The 17,292-nt window shown below is 59.1% G+C and overlaps 1 protein-coding gene across 47 annotated transcripts in view; it reads right to left on the bottom strand.

The window, feature by feature from the left end:
- Positions 1-17,292, bottom strand: part of DAB2IP (DAB2 interacting protein) — a 194,376-nt gene that overhangs the window by 10,511 nt on the left and 166,573 nt on the right. For 23 of the 47 annotated variants that reach the window (XM_070251043.1, XM_070251021.1, XM_070251024.1 and 20 more), the window contains 9 exons: positions 16,913-17,011; positions 15,512-16,066; positions 12,143-12,287; positions 11,910-12,054; positions 8,784-9,020; positions 6,919-7,120; positions 4,743-4,921; positions 1,831-2,719; positions 929-1,081 (listed from right to left, as the gene is read on the bottom strand). In XM_070251043.1, coding sequence (XP_070107144.1) covers positions 929-1,081; positions 1,831-2,719; positions 4,743-4,921; positions 6,919-7,120; positions 8,784-9,020; positions 11,910-12,054; positions 12,143-12,287; positions 15,512-16,066; positions 16,913-17,011 — 2,604 coding nt within the window. The remainder of the gene's footprint in view (positions 1-928; positions 1,082-1,830; positions 2,720-4,742; positions 4,922-6,918; positions 7,121-8,783; positions 9,021-11,909; positions 12,055-12,142; positions 12,288-15,511; positions 16,067-16,912; positions 17,012-17,292) is intronic. The other 24 variants (XM_070251025.1, XM_070251026.1, XM_070251051.1 and 21 more) reach the window with 3 other exon arrangements.

Below are 17,292 nucleotides of genomic sequence, written 5' to 3'. Positions count from 1 at the left end.
GCATGGGCATGGACCTCACTCTGGGCAGGGGGAGGGAAAGCTGCACCCTGACTCCATGCCTTTGCTGGAGTGGCTGCTACAGGCTCTCCTGGGGCCAAGAGGGGGATACCCGTGTAAGTGGCAGATGTGGCTGCTGTTCTGGGGGGCCTCGCATGGGGTCTTGTGTCTACCTGGGCTTTGGCCTCCAGAAGGAGACAAGAACCAGCCATACAGATCCAGGGCAGCTGCCACAACAAGTGGGAGAATTCTAGAAGACAGAAGGACCCCACTGTGCCCCCAAAAACTAGACATGTAAGGTGGGCTGGGATGTGGATATTTTAGAATGTCCAACTTTTTTTCCCCTGGGGGAAGAAAACATCTCAGTAGCAACTTGACCTCCCCTCTCGCCCGCCCAGCTGGCTCCTTCTCTCCCAGGCCCTGGTGGTGACCGGGGCTGGGACAGAGCCGGGCCATGGGAGCACAGACCCAGAGGGGCGGGGGCCTGGCTGGGGTAGGCTCTCCCAGCCATCTCAGAGACCCACTGCCTCTCTGCCTCCACGCATGAGGCTCCCCAGGTGTCCGTGCGCCTCTTGGGCACCCCTGGCCCTCAAGTCTCAGATGCTCAGGAGCTTGGCTGCCTGGTCACTCGGGGAAGGGGCCTCCCAGAGGTCTGATGACCAGGTCCCAGGAGTCTGGACTCAGTATAATTCCCAACTGAGTCTCAGGTGCAGCCCGCACAGAAAACGTCAGGTCTAAGCTAAACCCCTTTTGCTGCCCTTCTTCCAGATGCCACTGTCCGCTGTCCTCACATGGGACTGGAGGCTGAGAGGGGACTGGCCGCTGGCAGAACAAGCAGCGCCCCTCAGCCAGGGATCTCGGGGTGAGAACCCTGCCAGCTGCCGCAGGGAGGCAGCCCCACCCTGCCCCCACTGCCAGGGTCAAGCTTTACCTTTTCTGCTTGGCTGAGCTCCTCCTTACTCCTTAGCCTATCCCTGTGGGGGGGATCTGGGCCCAGGCCCTCGTCTTCTAACAACTGCGCGTTCATGGTCAAAAGCCAAGCAGCCGTGCGGTCCAGGGCATTGGGGCTCACAGGTGAAGGGCCCTATAATGAAACACAGCTGTGAGGGGCTGGAGGGAGGCAGAGGGGAGGGGGCGGGGAGCGGCACCAGATGAGCCACGGGGACAAGTGTCTCAGAGGCAGGGTAGGGAGGGGACCTTCAGTTGACCAGGCACCTGCCCACGCAGCCCTGACAGAGGGGACCCCATCTCTCAGAGGCAGCCGGAAGCAGGCAAGAGCTGGGAGGCCTGGTGAGTGCTGCTCTCTGCTGCCCAGGCGAGGGCGGGCGGGCTCAGCCCCTGCAGGCTGGGCGTTCAACCCAAAGCACGCCCGTTCCACGTGCTGCGTGAAGCCCCTGGTGACAGGAGACGCCCATGCACTGCAGCCGCGGAGCCCTGAAGGCCAGCTCAGCCTGTGAGAGCACTCCAGGGAGAGGGGCCTGGGGGCCTGTGAGGACAGGTCGAATCCTACCCTGGGTAGGGCTTTAACAGGCTTGCAACTGGAGATGGGTGGACCCCTCCCTCATCCTCCCTGACCGCAGCTGTTCCTGGGGAAACTGGCAGAAACCTTAAGGCAGCAGTGTCCCTGCTTCCCAGGATTCAGGCAGGGGCCAGTGGGGCCCGGGAGGAGGGGAGGGGTAGTGTGTGTGGCAGGTTGGTGGGAGGGGCTGAATGTGGCCTCGTTCAGCATGGGATGGAGCTGGGTACAGCTGAAATGATGGGGAGGAGCAGCATGACAGGGGGTATGACGGTCCCCCAGGCCCGAGAGCCTGGCCTCCGACCGGCAGCACTGACCTGCTTGTGCACCGCACGAGGCTTCAGCTCAGGGCTATCGCCCTTGGAGGAGGAGGACTGTTGCCGCAGCCGGGCTCCAGGGCCAGCCCAATCAGGCGAGGCCGATGCCAGGGTTCCGCTTGAGGGCCGTGGGTACTGCAGGGTGCTCAGCAGGGTGGGTGGCGTCCGGCCACGCGGGGCAGGAGGTGGTGGAGGCGGCGGGGGTGGAGGCTGATCGATCCTTCGCTGGGGACCAGCGCTGTTCTGCCTTGGCACCGTGGGCTGCCCGGCCTTTTCAGTCAGCGACATCTGCCGCCGTGCCAGCTCCCCAGGCCGCCGCCCAAGCTCCTCGGCAGCACTGCTGAAACTTCCCAGCTTGGCAGCAGCCGCCAACTCCTCACTGTTGCTGTGGGAGCTCAGGGAGCTGTGACCCTCAGAGCCTGAGTCGCCAAGGCCACGGGGCGACAGCGGCAGGCCAGCCGCCATCTGGTACACGGGGTTCTGGAAGGAGAGCGGTGCCAACAGCTGGGGCCGGCCTGGTGCGCCTTCGGAGGTACCCGGCGTGGTTGGCGTCTGGCCTGCCCGCCGGACAGTGGCCAGCCCTGCCAGGCTCACTGGGGCTGCCCGGGCTGGCCACCCAGCCACCAGCTGAGTTGCAGGTGTCTGCCCGTCGGTGGTGAGGGCGTCAGGGCCCGCCGGGGAGCCCGCCTCCCCGTCCAGCGTGCGGGCGTCTTGGAGGTCCACCATGGATAGGCTCTTGCCACCGTTGGCCATCTGAAGATCGGGCTCGTTGGCTTCCGAATAACTCGAGCTGCGGGCAGGTGAGGGCTGGACCCCGGAGGACCTTGTGACAAAAAACAAGTCCTTGTTTTCGGGGGTTGGAGACGGTAACCGGGTGAAATCTATCAGACTGCAGGGAGACAAGCACACACAGGGAAAGAAGGGGGAAGAGAAGAACTGTGAATGCAGCCAAGGCGGGTCCAAACCGAGAGCCCCGCCAACCTGCCGGGACCGGTGGCCTGAGCCAGGGCTGGGGGAAGAGAGGGGAGGCAGGGGAGAGGAGGGAGGCAGGGGAGGTGCTGGGGCAGCAAGAGTGGGAGAGGCCTGGGGGCCAGTGGCCCAGGTGCAGAAGCAAACCACGGCCCAGGCAGCTGACTCTGGCAGAGGCTACCACGGGGGCTGAGGGGCCGAGATGGCTGCTCCTGCATGGAACCTCTGCTGTAGGGGCCAGCGCTGCTAGTTCCAGACCAGGATGCCCGGCAGGCCCTATCCCCGCTCAGCTGCATCTTGAGATGATGCGTGCTAAGGCCTGAGTATGCTGGAAAATTCCCCTTAGCTAAACCCAAACCCACAACGCAGCACTCTCTGCTATCCAAGGGTCCGGCACTGAGAAGTCCAACTTCAAAGCCGGGGGGCTCCCTCTGCCTCTTCCCTCTTGATCCTAATCAGACTGATAACCAAAGTGGAGCCTGGTGAAGCCTCCCTCCGCAGCCTCCTGCTGCCACCCGTTGTCTGACTGGCAGGCGGGGGCTGGTGTTCCTGGCAAAAACAAGGAATGAGAGGAGGATCCTCGAAGCGTGACTCAGGTAGGGAGGGTCCACACCTGCAGTGGCAAGCCGCGCCCTGGCCCCTTCCCAGAAGCCAGCTCCTCGGAAGGAAGAAGGCACAACGTGCTGGGGCCAGGTGGGCTTTGGAGGGAAGGATGCGGGGGGGTGAACAGGTAGGCTGGGGCAGCAAGGACGTGGGGGTTTGACGCAGGCTTGTGACGGGGAGCTGGAGGTGGCTGAGCCTGGGATGGAGAGGAAGTGCCAAGCCACAGCTGATGGGACTTAGGTAGCGGGCTCTGGGCACTCGGGCCAAACACTTGTGGGCTGCGAAGAAGTGGACAAGGGCAGCAGGCAGAGCCAGGAGAAACCCAGAGCAGTCGTGGGCCTCGGCTGTCCCACTGCACGCCCAAGTCAGGAGTCCTCAGAACCCATGTGCCTGGCCACCTCTCAGCCAAGGTGTTGGCAGTTGTATGAATAGACCCCCAGGACTCAGAGGGACCCGAGAAGTGGCATGATGGTCTCTATAGCTCCAGCTTCCTCCTGGGCCTCAGGTCCTGCGCACCACATCTCCCCAGGTTCCTGATCTCAACACTCTCCCTCACTTAAGACCTACCACTGCCACCACCTCAGAATGAGACCCGACTCCCACCTCTGTGGCCCCAGCCTCATCCTCACTAGCTGGCCCAAGATAGCCCTGCTGGGCAAAGGGAGCAAACGAGTGGGGCATAAATGGTTCAGTATAAACGTCAAGTGTTTTAAAGGAATGTCCTCTTTTTGACATCAACATTCGAGGACATTGTGCCTCCCCCTCCATCGCATGTGTGTTTTACTTACAGGGCACTTGCCCTGGGGCTGAGGGCTCAGAGTGAGGGCTGGGCCTTAGCATCTCTCACGTTTTCTGGGGCTCCCAGGCCCAAAGCCTTGCAGAGTCACTCAAGTTCCTGCTGAAAACACACAGCCCCAAGTGCTACTTGTTGAGATTCTCATTCAGGCCCAGGAAACGCCAGGAGGACAGGTATTTTTCACACACACCCAGGTGATCGATCTGGAGGTATCTGGGAACAGCGACTGTTCTTCAACAGAACACGTTGTCTTTCTCCAGGCCTGTCTGCTAGTCCCTCTACCTAGAATGCCTTTTCCACCAATGGAAATGTGACTTCTCCTAAAAAGCTCAAAACTATAGTTCCACCTCCTCCAGGAAGCATTCTCTGATTTTTTCCCATTGGAGGTTCACCACTCAGGGCCTGCACAACACGTTTTGAGTCTCACCCAGCTTGTTTTATAAACGCTGGTGTAGGGACCACCCTCCTCAAATGAGACTGCAGATGGGCTGTGCCTTGTCTGCATGTGCACCCCACAATACCCCGCACGCCTGGCAGCTCTTACCCAGAGAGATCATTCTCGATCACCATCTTCTGCAGCCCAGCTGAGATGCTGCTGCTGCCAGAGCCAGGCGTGGAGGCCAGGTCGTTGGTCCCTGTGAGCTGCCCACTGCCCGGGGTGCTCAGTGCTGTGTGGACGTCCCTCAGAATTCGAGGCAGAGGCCCCAGTTTGGACACAATGCTCTGCAAAGACACAGCAAGGAGCAAGAGGCAGGTGTGACCTACTGGGGCGACTTGGGGAGGCCAGGTGTACTGCAGCCACTATAGTTCAAAACTGCTGAGGATTCAGTCCGAAATGCAGACCCTGCTCTCCCCCACCAGTCAGACCGAATAGGTTTGGGAGGGGGATGGGGAGCCCAGGAATCTGCCAATTGCATTTTCCCCAGCTCCCCAGATAGTTCTGGGATAGAGCGTGAGGCCCACAGGGAGAAACACTGACCCAGTCCAAGCCTTTCACTCTAGATCATCCTACCTCAGGGCCCCCTCAATGGAGGAAAGACCACGTGGAACCCCAGAATTCTCCACACTGACACTTCCCCATCCGAGAGGCCTCTGGGGTGGCCCCTCCCACGTCACCTACTCCACAGGGCGGGCTGGGGGCTGACCTACTTTGACACCTGAGCCCCAGTGGAAACAGTCCAGGCCCAGAGTAGGCACCATCACCTGCCTGTCAGACAATAACAAATGGACAGTTAGGCAGAGGGGGGCACCCAGGCTCATGTGAACACTGCTGTCACGGTTTAGATTGATGGTGCTAAGAATCCCAGGCCACAAGCCGAGCTGGGGAAGGGGACTCTGCCAGCATTGACATATTCACTGGCTTCCATGTAGGACTTGTGCAAAAACAAAGTGTGAAAACTTGTGTAGCTGATACAGCAGAGACTTGAGAGACAGACAGAACAATTACAAATCCTTGCTACACACTGTCAGCTCTCTTGGCCGCTGCCACCGTCTGTCCTTCCTGCCTGGTTGTACAGATAGAGGATGGGAGCCGGCACAGGGGCTCAGTAAGTGGTGGCAGTTAGAGTGACTGGTGGTGGCAGCAAGTGGAGGAAGAAAGGGCCTTGGCCCTCATTTCCATTTCTCCCTCCTGTGTCTCTCACAGCCAAAGGGCTGTGGACAGAATTGAGCAGCAATGATCGTATCAGCATCTGTTTGTAGGGAAAAGCTGGACTAACCCTAGTGTCCAGCAATAGGGAGCCAGTGAAATAAACTGTGCAGTCACATGACGGACAGTCTGCAGCCATTAGAAAGGTCACAGATGCAGTGCAGTATGGACTGCTGTGGAAAGATGCCCACAACACAGGGAGTGAGAAACATACGCTGGAGTGCACACGTAAGTTCTCACATTAAGACAAAAGGAAAAGAACTCCATGTTTGTGCCTGTGCACTTACACACACACACAGATGTATCTAGAACGCTGCACAGCAGAGCACGCTGGGTGGTCACTCTAGGGAATGGGACAGGAGCAGGGAGGCCTCCCCACCCTGCTCCAGCAGTAACTGCTTTTGTAAGGCGGTCTCTGGGAGCCCTAGACAGCAAAAGGTATTCCGGAAGTGGATCCTGGCAGACCAGGCCCTTGTTGGCAAGAACCTGTTCACAGCGTGGGCTGGGGAACCCCAGGCCATGGAGGGCACACACCAAATGGCTGCAGCAATGTCACAGGTGTCTAAGGAATAATCTTTTCAACTCATGGTCAAGGGAAATTCTGGAAAGGCTCGCAACTTCCTGCCTGACATGTGGAGGTGCAGCATCTTCAGTCTATCGTTTTCATATCAGTGGCCTCAAAACCCAGAGCAAGGCCATTTTTGGAGAAGCGGCTAAGTCTGATCACAGTTCTCACAGGTAGGGAGTATGCCTTCACATGTGGAATCCGTCTATCCAGCGCCCGTGTGTGGAGGCACAGCCGAAGCTCCGGGACCCAGAGTGGGCTCCCCGACAAAGTGCTGGCGAGTGCATGTGGCTCTCCCCGCCAAGGAAACAGGGCCCAGAGGTCCCTGGTGCGTGCCGAAGGGCCTGGGTTGGAAGCTCAGGTTCTGGCACCCAGGCAGGGCTGCTGATGCACATCATACAGGAGAACCTTTGACCTTCAGGGTCACCCTGGAAGGAAGAGCGCCCGCAAGCTGTGTGGCGATCTTTGGTGCCCCTGGCCCCATCAGAGCCCCATGGGGACAGGTACCTGCTCCAGCTGGCTGACGGCCTCCCAGAGCAGCGAGTGCAGGCTGGAGAGCTCACGGCCCAGGTCAATGTAGCCCTCAAAGCCCGCCGTGTTGGAGATGGTCTCGGGGTTGGAGATCTCCAGCAGGAAGCGCTGCATGTTGGTCCACTCATGCTCCAGGAACTGGTTCATGAACGACATGTACTCCTCCTTGCTGCCAAACCTAGAGAGACAGCAGACGGGGTGAGCGCCCGGCAAAGGCCGGCCGCAGATAACCAGCCCTGCCTGGAAGCCCCCTAATGAGACACACCCACCTCCTCAGCTCCTATCCCTCCTCACCTACTGTGGCCAGCTCCCACGCCACGCACTCCCCCAGCCAACCAACGTGCTCTGACTCAGGACCCACTTCCGTCATGGCCAAATCCAGAGACCCTTTTCCGGACCTTTCTCACAGGATCTGGAATGTTTTGCGGCCCTTACTCCCCATTCACTGCTCGTCACAATCTCCTTCCTCTATTCCCCCAAGTTTCGATGGCCTGGAGCACAGATGATTCTTGATCCATGCTCGGCCAGGTCTCTCTGCTAACCTTTCAGACACATACATACACAAGCACCTCCCCTCATACTTAGCCTGACCATGTCATGCCATAACCCCAAACCCATGCCCTCTTCCTGTACTCCCTACCCTCAGTGGACTCCACCATCCACGACAGAGCTGAGCCAGACGCCTGGCGCAGTCAAATCCTCCAGTCCTCCCTCCCCCTCCCCACAAGCAGCAAGACCTGCTGACTTCACCTCCTAATCACCCCTTGACCTTGCAGCCACTGCCGCCTCCCACAATGCTTCTACCAGGCCCTCCTCCAGGTCTCTCAGCTGCCAGCGCTGCTCCCTCCATCCCACCTGCCCCACTGCTGTCAGGCTGACCTTTTCAGAACCCTGAACAGATAAGGGCCATCCTCTCCCTTGTCTACAGCCCTGTGGTGGCTCTCACTGCCCTGCCTGGTCCTGAAGTCCCTGCTGAACTCCTGGGCCTCATCTCCTACTTCTCTGGGCCTGGCACTTGATGATTTAGGAAGGTCACAGTGCTTCATGCGTCCAGCACGCGGCCCCCTACAGCGTGCCCTGCCTCTGCTCGTGCCCTCCTTCTGCAAGCAGATGAACGCCTCATCCAGACATGCAGCTGGGGGAGCCCACCTTCGAGGAAGCCTGTTTCCCCCTCAACAAGCTTAGGGCCCTCCTAGGAGCACGCACATCTCTATCACCGCTCTGTTGCTTATCCTACACCTCTCTCCCCTGCTCAAGTGCTGAGCTGGGAAGGGCTGGGACCAGGTGTGATGCTGAGCCCAGCACAGAGAAGGCCCCAGATCAGGGCTCCATCTACACTTTGTGAATGAGTGACAACATAAACCAGCTCTTCCGTTTCCACCTACTCACTTGAAGGTACAGCTGAAAACACGAAAGTGCTTTATGAGCACAGACATCCTTGACAGCACCGAACAAGGACAGTCTGAAACAACCCTAGTGCTCAGCTAGGGGGGGCGAGTTAGGAAATATGAACCATTCTCCCTTGAAGACCCAGTCCCCATTCATTTCAAAACCAGACCTATGAATGTTAAGGATGAGAATCCTTACGATAAAATGTTAATTCAAAACAACAAGAGGAAAAAATATCTCATCTTCTCACCTTTGAAAATTAAGGAAACACACCAAAATGGCTTGTACTCTTAGGAGGGGGAGAATGGTGTGTGGAGGGGATTTTATTTTGAAAAAAGGAGGAGGGGAAGGACTGTGGATGACAGGGACAGAAGCAGGGCCTGTTGTGCACGCCTGCTCCCGGTGGGCTCCAGCCCGCCCTGACTCTGCCCATCCAGAGACCTGGCACTCACTTGGCGAAGTTGGCCAGGTTCTGGGTCACCTTGGCGATGAGGGTGAGGGTGCGGGCAGTGCGGTCATCGGGGTACTCCTGCAGCAGGTTGAAGAGTGAGGGTGACATGATGGCCGGGCAGAGGAAGCGCAGAAACAGGGAGGCACTGATGAGCCGCTCGCTGATGTCGGGCCGGCCGCGGCTGCTGCACTCCTGCCGCCACGAGGCAAACACCTCTTTCAGCTCCCGAGGGAAGACGCTGTGTAGAGAGAGATGGTGGTGGTGGGACCAGCCATCAGACAGGGGCCAGGACCAGAGGGTGCAGAGCAGGGACCTGGTTCTGGGTCCAACAGGACCTAAGTTCCAGCCCCATTCCACCCAACAGCTGTGTGAGCTCTGCCTGCCGCCTGCGCTCTCTGAGCCTGTTTCTCCACCATCCACCATCCATCTACCATCCTTAGGGCAGGGCAGCTGGGGGAGCTGAGACCCCGCAGGGAGGGCACAGCGTAGTGAAGGCAGAGTGAGAGTTCAGCACACGGAAGGAGCAAGGACACCCAAGCTCCCGTCAGGGTGGCGGGCTCTCCACGAAGGGGCCAAGTAGGATAGGGCCCAAGCATAGAGGAGCCTGGTCTCCGTCCTAACCAGAGCCAATGGCAAGGGCCAGGCCCTGCCCACCTCCCCCACTGCTTCATCCTCCTCCCCAAACAGCAGGCATCCGGGTCTAGGGGAGAGTGAGGAGAACACAAGAGGAAGGAACCACTGCTCCTTGGCTCCCATCACTGGCTTTGAGACCTACCCCCTTCACTCCAATAACGTTACAGGAATTAGAGGTTTTCAGCAGAACTTGGAATAACCAAGAAAATGGGAATAGCCTAACCACGGGGTGAGAACACAGCTCTCCGCTTTCTAGACAGGGAGGGAAATGGAGGTGGTGACTTCCCCATGGGGACCCAGTGAGTGTGGCAGAGTTCCTGGTACCCGGCTGGGAGGCTCTCTACACTGAGCATCCCCAACCTGCCACAGCGAGGCCTTTCACCAGGCCAATGTTTAAGTGGCGTTCCTCTTTCCACCCTAAGAGATGTGCTTCCCGGTCTGGGGCAGGCTAGGACCCAGCACTTCCTGACCCAAGCCTGCGCCTGGCTCTGCCACTAGCTCAGGGTGCTTGACCCAGTGCCTGGCCCTCCCCAGGCTTCAGTTTCCTCACGCTTACATGGAGCAAGGCCTGCCCTGCTGAGCTCACAGAGCGATCTGAAGGCCATAAAGGCCCTGATCACTTTGAAAGGGTTCTGCCCAACACGCCCAGCAGGCTCTCCAGCAGTGACTGTGGCTGAACCAAGCAGGGCATGGCTGGCTGGAGAGGAAGTGAGGGCGGGTGGCCTTTAGCCCTGTCCTTGAAGTGTCCTTGAAGTGCCTGGCACAGGACTGGACAGGGGGCAGGTGAAGAGTGATGACATGTATTGATGCCTTGTCCAGAACAGAGAGGTACCTCTGGGCCTCTGATGAATGCCAGGAAGAGGAAATGGAAAGTCACCGTCCACGGATATGCTTCTCGTGTCCCACACCCAGCCCGCCCTGCAAACAGCGGGGCACAGTGAAAACAGCCTAGCCCAAGGGTGGGAAGTATGTTCCCAGAGAGTTCAAGGCCTCTGGTTGCCCCTCCACCCCTGGTGCCAGGGGTCATTTCTTGGCCCAGCCTGTGGGGCCACGCTAGCCACCAGTGAACACCTTGTGCAGCCCAGGGGCAGAGGGACCTGAGATGGAGCACACCCCCCCCGCTGGCCCTGGCCATCCCCTCTGCCCCCCTCCCAAGGCTGTCACTCACCAGCCTCTCTCTGCCTGTCCTTTAGGAGCAGCAAACCATTCCCAGGCCACCCTCTGTGCCCAGCCCTGAGCTGGGGGATCCACCTGCCCCTGGGGTGCTCCCAGCACGTGCAGAAAATGGATTGCGATACAGGTACAATCCCACCGCAATGTGATCAGGGCCATGACAGAGGATGTCCAAGAGGGGTGAGCTGACCATGTGTCTGGTGACATGAAGGAAGGCCAAAGAGGGGAGCCAGGCACAGGCCTTAAAGCAGGAAGGGAAGGAGTGTGACCAAAGAAAGGAATAAGGTAGGGCTGAGGGGTTGGGGGGTCAGGAGAGGGGCCTGGGTAGGGAAAGGGGATGCAGGTTTCGAGCTGGAGCAGAGACGGAGGAGAAAATCCAGGTAGCTCCTCCAGTATGAAAATCACCCCACTGCTTAGGACTGGTAAGGTCCCCCCAAACAGTCGTGCACGCCACCACACAACGTGGCTGTACCCTGCACCAGGTCAGCTGGCCACCAGACACACATGCCTCACTCAGGAGCAAGCAGGTGCCTGGCAAGTCGGTCTTGTGGGAAGTGGCCCAGGGACTCATTCTGGCCCTGACTGCGGTCCTGTATGAGTAGCCCGCTCTGCATATCCCTGTTCCTTTCTGGGGCTGGCAGCAGTCTGTAGACCTCTGTTCTATTTAAAGGCCAGTCCTTTCTTCTTTGTTCTCTCCAGTCCCAGCAAGAGGCCTGCCTGGTGTCTAGGCACCCACACAAGCCCCTGCTGGGCCTGATCACAGCCTGTGACGTGAGCACCAAGCTCCTACGTACACATACGGAGTCTCAGATTAAGCCATCCACACACCCCAGGCAGGCCTTCATCAGTCTGGCTCCCTCTGCAGCCACTGAACCTAAGATACTGTCCAGCACACACAGTGTGCTCGCTGATGAACACGTGCAGTGGACTGCCAGGTCCAAATCGTGTCCTGCATAGATTCTGGAACACTCCCGTATATTTTAGAGCCCCCAAGGGACCAGGACGGGGATCTGGCAGCCCAGCAAGACTCAGTGGGGTCAGGCAGAGGGTTGGTTTCCAATGCAAAAGCTGCCATGCTGAAGCTGTGTGGGGCTGCAGGTGTGTCACTGCCATCTCCTTAGACTTCAGCTCTCTGGTTTATTAAGTCAGGCTTAACAGAACAGAGCCCCTTACGGAGCTGTCTGAATGAGAATTAGCGCACGCATGCCTAGCCTAACGCCTGGCACACTGAGGGCACCCTGACAGAGAAGGTGAGTAAGATGCCAGGGTGGGGAGGCCCTGGGTAGCTGAGCCCAAGAAGGGAGTGTGGGGCAGCACTGACCAGTAGGAGTTGATGATCTTGCAGAAGGCCAGCTCGCAGCACATCTTGAGGTTGCCCTGGTGCTCCGGGAGGTCCGCGGCCGAGCACTTGCTTGGGTCCACCTCACAGTTCTCATCTGACTCATACAGCGCTTTGATGAACTCACCTGTGGCCGAGAGGGCAGCGAGGGGGAAGTGAGGACCTGGTGGGCATGCCCCACCTTCTGCCCACCTGCCAGCCCACATCCTCCCTACCTAGTGCGTCCTGCAGGTACTTCTGGCCCACCAGCTTAAGGTACTCCTCAATGGCCTTGGTGGCCAGCGTGTTCTCCCGGAAGATGAGATGCTCATTGTCCCCACAACGGTCCACCTCTGACATCATCAGGTCCGTCAGGAAGTCCTGGGGAGGCAGGAGGAGACAAGAGTGGACCTGAGCAGGCTTGGCAGATAGGACCCTAGGATTCCAGACATACTCCCAGGCCAGAAGGCCCTGCTTCATGAGGCTGTTCCATCGCCAAGCTGCTGGTGCCCACCCTTGGGGCTGCATGGGAGTGAGGGCAGGGCAGCCTGGTGAAGGGAGATGCCTAGCACTGGTGACACCAGAGCTGGGTCCAGGGATCCAGGAGGCAGGCCTGGGCAAGAGCACGCCACATGGAGCCACAAGCCCCCGGCATCATGGCCAGACCAGCTGGACTCAAATCCCTGGTTCAAGCCTGACCAGGTCTGGCTGGGTGACCAGAGAAGAATTCCCCCTCCCATCACCATCAGTGCCAAAGAGGATCGACACATCGCCCTCTCCCCATCGCACAAGCAGCTGCCACTGTGCACTCGTTACTCTGATGGGTCTCCCACGCCAGACACAGACTCACTCTGTGCAGCCCCACAGGGAAGGAGCAGAGAGAGGCCGAGGCTGTCCAGCTGCCCCGGAAGGCAGTGAGCCAATGCTTAGACGGCGAGAGCATGGACCTTGGCTTGGGCGGAAGGCGGTGGCACCACTGCCCACCTGGCAAACCCAGGATGGCAGGGTTTCACTGTGTGGATCCCTGACTTCCTCGGAAGGCAGCCTATCAGTCTCACATATAGTGTCATGGGAAGACCCTGGGAGGGAGTGTGAGCCCACGCCCTCCCTCCTGACTGCAGGGAGGCTGCACCATGAACCTGCTGCACCCACCCAGGGGGAACTCCCTCCTCCTGGAGCCCCCAGCTCCTCACGCCCACAGCCAACCTGTGACTTGAAGGAGGGGAACAGGACAGTAGAGAGCTGGACCCAGGGGAGGGTGACAGGGCAGGGGCCAGGCAGCACAGAGGCTGCCAGGTGGCCAGCATGGACCAGGTGCTCTGGAAACTTCTCACTCCAATGTGCACAACCTTGAGGCCCTCTGGAATCACAAGTGGCCCTTGAAATACAGAACTGAGCTCCAGGCCCAGGAGACGTGGCCTGGCCAATGGAGGGACAGGAGGGGGTTGGGGGAAGCTGCCGTTGGCCTCTCTGGGGATCACACAGCCTGAGGATCCCTACTGATGATCTCTAGGGTCCCCTTCTCTGAACACACGAAGCAGAGGTAAATACTGCATGGGACCCCATAGCTCCACTGGGCTCGTGTACTCCTGAGGTCGGTGCCAGGCCCAGGCTGGGATGAGGAGGAACTCTCCTTTGAACTCGGACCCAAGGAGGGGGAAAGGACACAGAATGGGGAAGTGACCTGTGCAGGGCCACAAAGCTACCAGGGCCAGATCTGGCCCAAGTCTCTTGCTCCCCATGCCCCGTTGCACCTGCTGCACTGAGGGGAGAGGAGGATGGCAGGGACAAGTCCCTTGGGGGCCGAGGACAGAAACTCTGAAAAGCCACAGCCCAGGAGAGAGGAGCCTAGGAGAGGGCAGCAAGGTGCTGCAACGCCCACTCGCACAGCCCTCACCTCTCAGCTGCTCTGCCTCTCGCACCAAGAACGCCCATCAGTTCCCAAGTGTTCACAGAGCGGGAGCTCAGACGCATCACCCCAGCAACACGAGTTACTGCCTATTCTTCTGCTGCTCAGGGCCCACTAGGGGAGCCTGGCTTCTACCTTCATGCACAATGAGCACCTCAATTTGCCTCTTGTCTTAGCTGTGAGCCCCAAGTGCAAAGGTCCCTTCAGATGGGAGCTGGCTTCCTGGTCAGCCCAGCCCTCGGGAGCCAGGTATTGAAAGAACAGACACGGCAACAGAAAAGGACACCACTGGTGCCCCTGCTGCCTCCCTGGCTCCCTCTCTGGGGCCAGAGCTTCCTTGATTCACTGTTTCCCAGCACCCCCTCCCAATGTTGGCCAGGAAATCAAGGACAGTTCAGACACACATCCAACTCACAGCCTCGCCCAGCCAGGTGTGAAGGCTGGGGTGGGGGCAGGAGGTGGTCCAACAGCATAGAGGACACCGAGTGCTCCCCCTGCCCCACGGAGCCCATGCTGAGAAAGGTCATCTCCCGGATCCTGCATTTGCTGCACACCACTAGTCCAACAGGCAGTGGGGCTCTGGAGGGCCTGAGGGAGCCCAGGGCCTTCTGGGAAGGGGTAAGAGGATAGGGCCCCACTGGAGCCATGTGCCCAAGGCCTGGCCCCCAACCTGTGCCTCCCCCGCCCCAGGCTGAAGGTTCAGGACCTTGACATAGGGCAGTCCCTCAGCCCATCACAGGCCACTCAACTCTCAAACCACACCACGTCCAGACGGCAGAGGCCCAGCTCCTGAGGCCTCCTGCAACATGGATGGACCCCACGTCCAGTCCTCCTTCTCCACAGCACACCCTTCAGACAGCTCCCCTCAAGGAAGGGGCAGGGTGAAGAGGGGAAAGTCTGCCTTTGAGGCCCACAGAACCACACTCCACTGAGGTAGGCGATGGAGAGCCTTCCTGAAGGAGCCCACTTATCTCCAAAACCAGGTGGGTGGGGGCTGAGGCGTGGTCTGGCCAGGCGGGGAGTGGAAGGGGAAGAAGGTGGGGAGGGGAGAGCTGGGCCGCTCCAGCCCTGAAGCAGGGACTGCCTGAATGGCTGTAGACAATCCCTGTCTCCGTGGGCTCTGGGGCTGGAGACAGCTGTAGCCATGGCTGCAGACCATCGGATGGCTGCGCACTGCGCAGCGAGGGGGTGGCCCAGCGTGTGCTGTGTCTGTGAATCTGTCTGGGTGTGAGAGTGAGGGGTGAGGTGGGGGTTGTGACAGTGGCTGTACCCTGGTGGTCACCTTTTGGGGATGTCAACCAAACTCAATACCTCACAAGATATGTGTGTCTGGGTCATGACCCATGTGCTGGGAGAGGCTGGCCACGTGACCTGCTTCCCTCGAGCCTCAGGGGCCAGCCCTCTGGGGCAGTGGAGGAGGCCCCTAAAACCCACTTCCGCACTAGAAGCCACAGTCCCGTCCACCACTCCAAACCTGCCTCAGCGACCAGCTTCAACCAGAGGAGGAGCATGAAGCCCCCAATCCATGATGCAACTCTTGGGTTTAGGGAGCCCACCTAGCTGTGACCAGTGGCTCCATAAGAACTGAAATCCATGATGAGGACATGGGGAACGGCAGCTGACCTAGTGCACATCACCAGGCCTTTCCACGGGGCCATGTGATGTGGGGGACCCTGCCCGTCGCCCGCACACGCACCTTCACCTTGCCTGTGCTCTGCAGGATATGCACCAGGGCCGACGCCATCTCCTCCTTGGTCTTGGCACTGAGGATGGGCTCGAGGGCTGCACAGAGCCCCAGGTAGTGGTTGGTGATGTGCTCGGCAAACTCCTTGTACATCTCCATGGGCAGGATGGTGATGGTCTGGTAACGTGCCTTGATGCGGATCATGGGACCGGGGCCCTTGCCGCCCTTGGGGTTGGGCGTCACCACTGGGTACCACTTCTCCACGAACTGCCGCCCAGCCACTGAGGCAGCAGGCAGGCTCACCAGGCCCAGGTAACTGTTGCGTTCCTTCTTCTTCTTCTTGTCAGTCTCCCGGTACAGGTGGACGGTGACGGTGCGCAGGGGTGGCAGGTTGTGGAACTCAAAGTGCTCGCCCCAGAAGACATTGTCCGTCTTGAGCTTGCCCGTGGTGCGGGCATAGAGCACATCGTCCAGGCACAGCTCACACAGGTACTTCTTCTTGGCTGGCAAGTCCTTGGCCTCAATCACCCACAGCTTCAGGATGTGCTCCACACGCCGGCTGTTGTCCTGCACATGCACAAGGGGGGCTGCGGTCATTGGGGGACTGGCCACCCACCCACCACCCAGCCTAGAGCTGGGCAGGGCTCTCAGATCTGGGAGGGGCTTGGAAGCTGGTGGGCAGGGCCCAGGCCCTGAGAGGCTGATTTCTGCTCAGCCTCAGACCAGCTCACTGACCTTGGGCAAGTGACTTAATCTAAGTCTCGGTTCCCTTTTATATAAAACAGACTAGCGATCAAATAAGAGGTTAACACAATGCTTGCTACAAAACAGGCTACTGTACCATTTATTAGCTCTTCTGAAGTTTGCTGGTCTATAAAGTCACTTAAGAGGTGATCACTGCTAAGGCATCCTTAGCGATATCATGGTGACCAGGACGCAGTTTAGGCCCTCTAGTCAGCCAGGGAGACAGACACAGAAGCAGGTGATTCTAGTCAGGGTCCCATGAACATGATGGGGGTAGCCTGGGGGCAGTGGGAACATAGAGGGCTCTAGCCTGTGCTGGCAGTTCTCATCTGCAGAAGGAGATGGGTGTCTAAGCTGGAATTAGATGGATGAGCAGGGATCGGCCACGGGGGAAGGGGCACAAGAGTTCCAGGCAGAAGGACAGCAGCACTCCTCAGCCTCCTGTGTGTAGCTTCGAGGACAGAGGCTCACAGAACCTGAGTCAGCCTGGCCAACTCGAACTCCTCTGTCAGAGCCCAACACTACTGCCCACTCCGTGCAGGCTGGCCCCACTCCCCAATCCCAGCCACACCAGAGATCCCTCCCTCTGCTCCCTCAGGTCCAAGTCTGCGCTCTGCTCTGGGTCTAACCCCAATCCCCCATGCTTTGGAGAGAGGACACGAGGTCTACCTTGTTGGGGTGCACCGCGCGCCGCAGGTTCTCCATCCACTTATCCCGCTCGGCTGCTGACCGGCAGGAGAAGCACTTGCTTCCTGATGATGTTGTCACCTGTGGGCATGGACAGGACAGTGTCACAGGGGAGGGAAGGCAGCAAGGCTGGGCACGATGGAAGACGTCTGGGGTCTGGGGGGCTTCAGCCACCAGGTCTGCACCACGGCCTCAGGGAAGAGGCAGAACAAGGCTCACAACGACCCCTACATCTCCTGTTTGCAGGTAGTGCACTGAGACCCACCATCCCAGGGCAAGTCAGAAATAGGGGGGTGGCCCAGCGCCGTGTGGCACCTGGTCCCGGCTCCTCACCCCTGCTTCAGCACCCTCTGTCCATAGAA

The sequence above is a fragment of the Equus caballus genome, chromosome 25, assembly GCF_041296265.1.
Source record: "Equus caballus isolate H_3958 breed thoroughbred chromosome 25, TB-T2T, whole genome shotgun sequence".
Lineage (NCBI taxonomy): Eukaryota > Metazoa > Chordata > Mammalia > Perissodactyla > Equidae > Equus > Equus caballus.
This window is presented reverse-complemented; position numbering and strand designations above follow the sequence as displayed.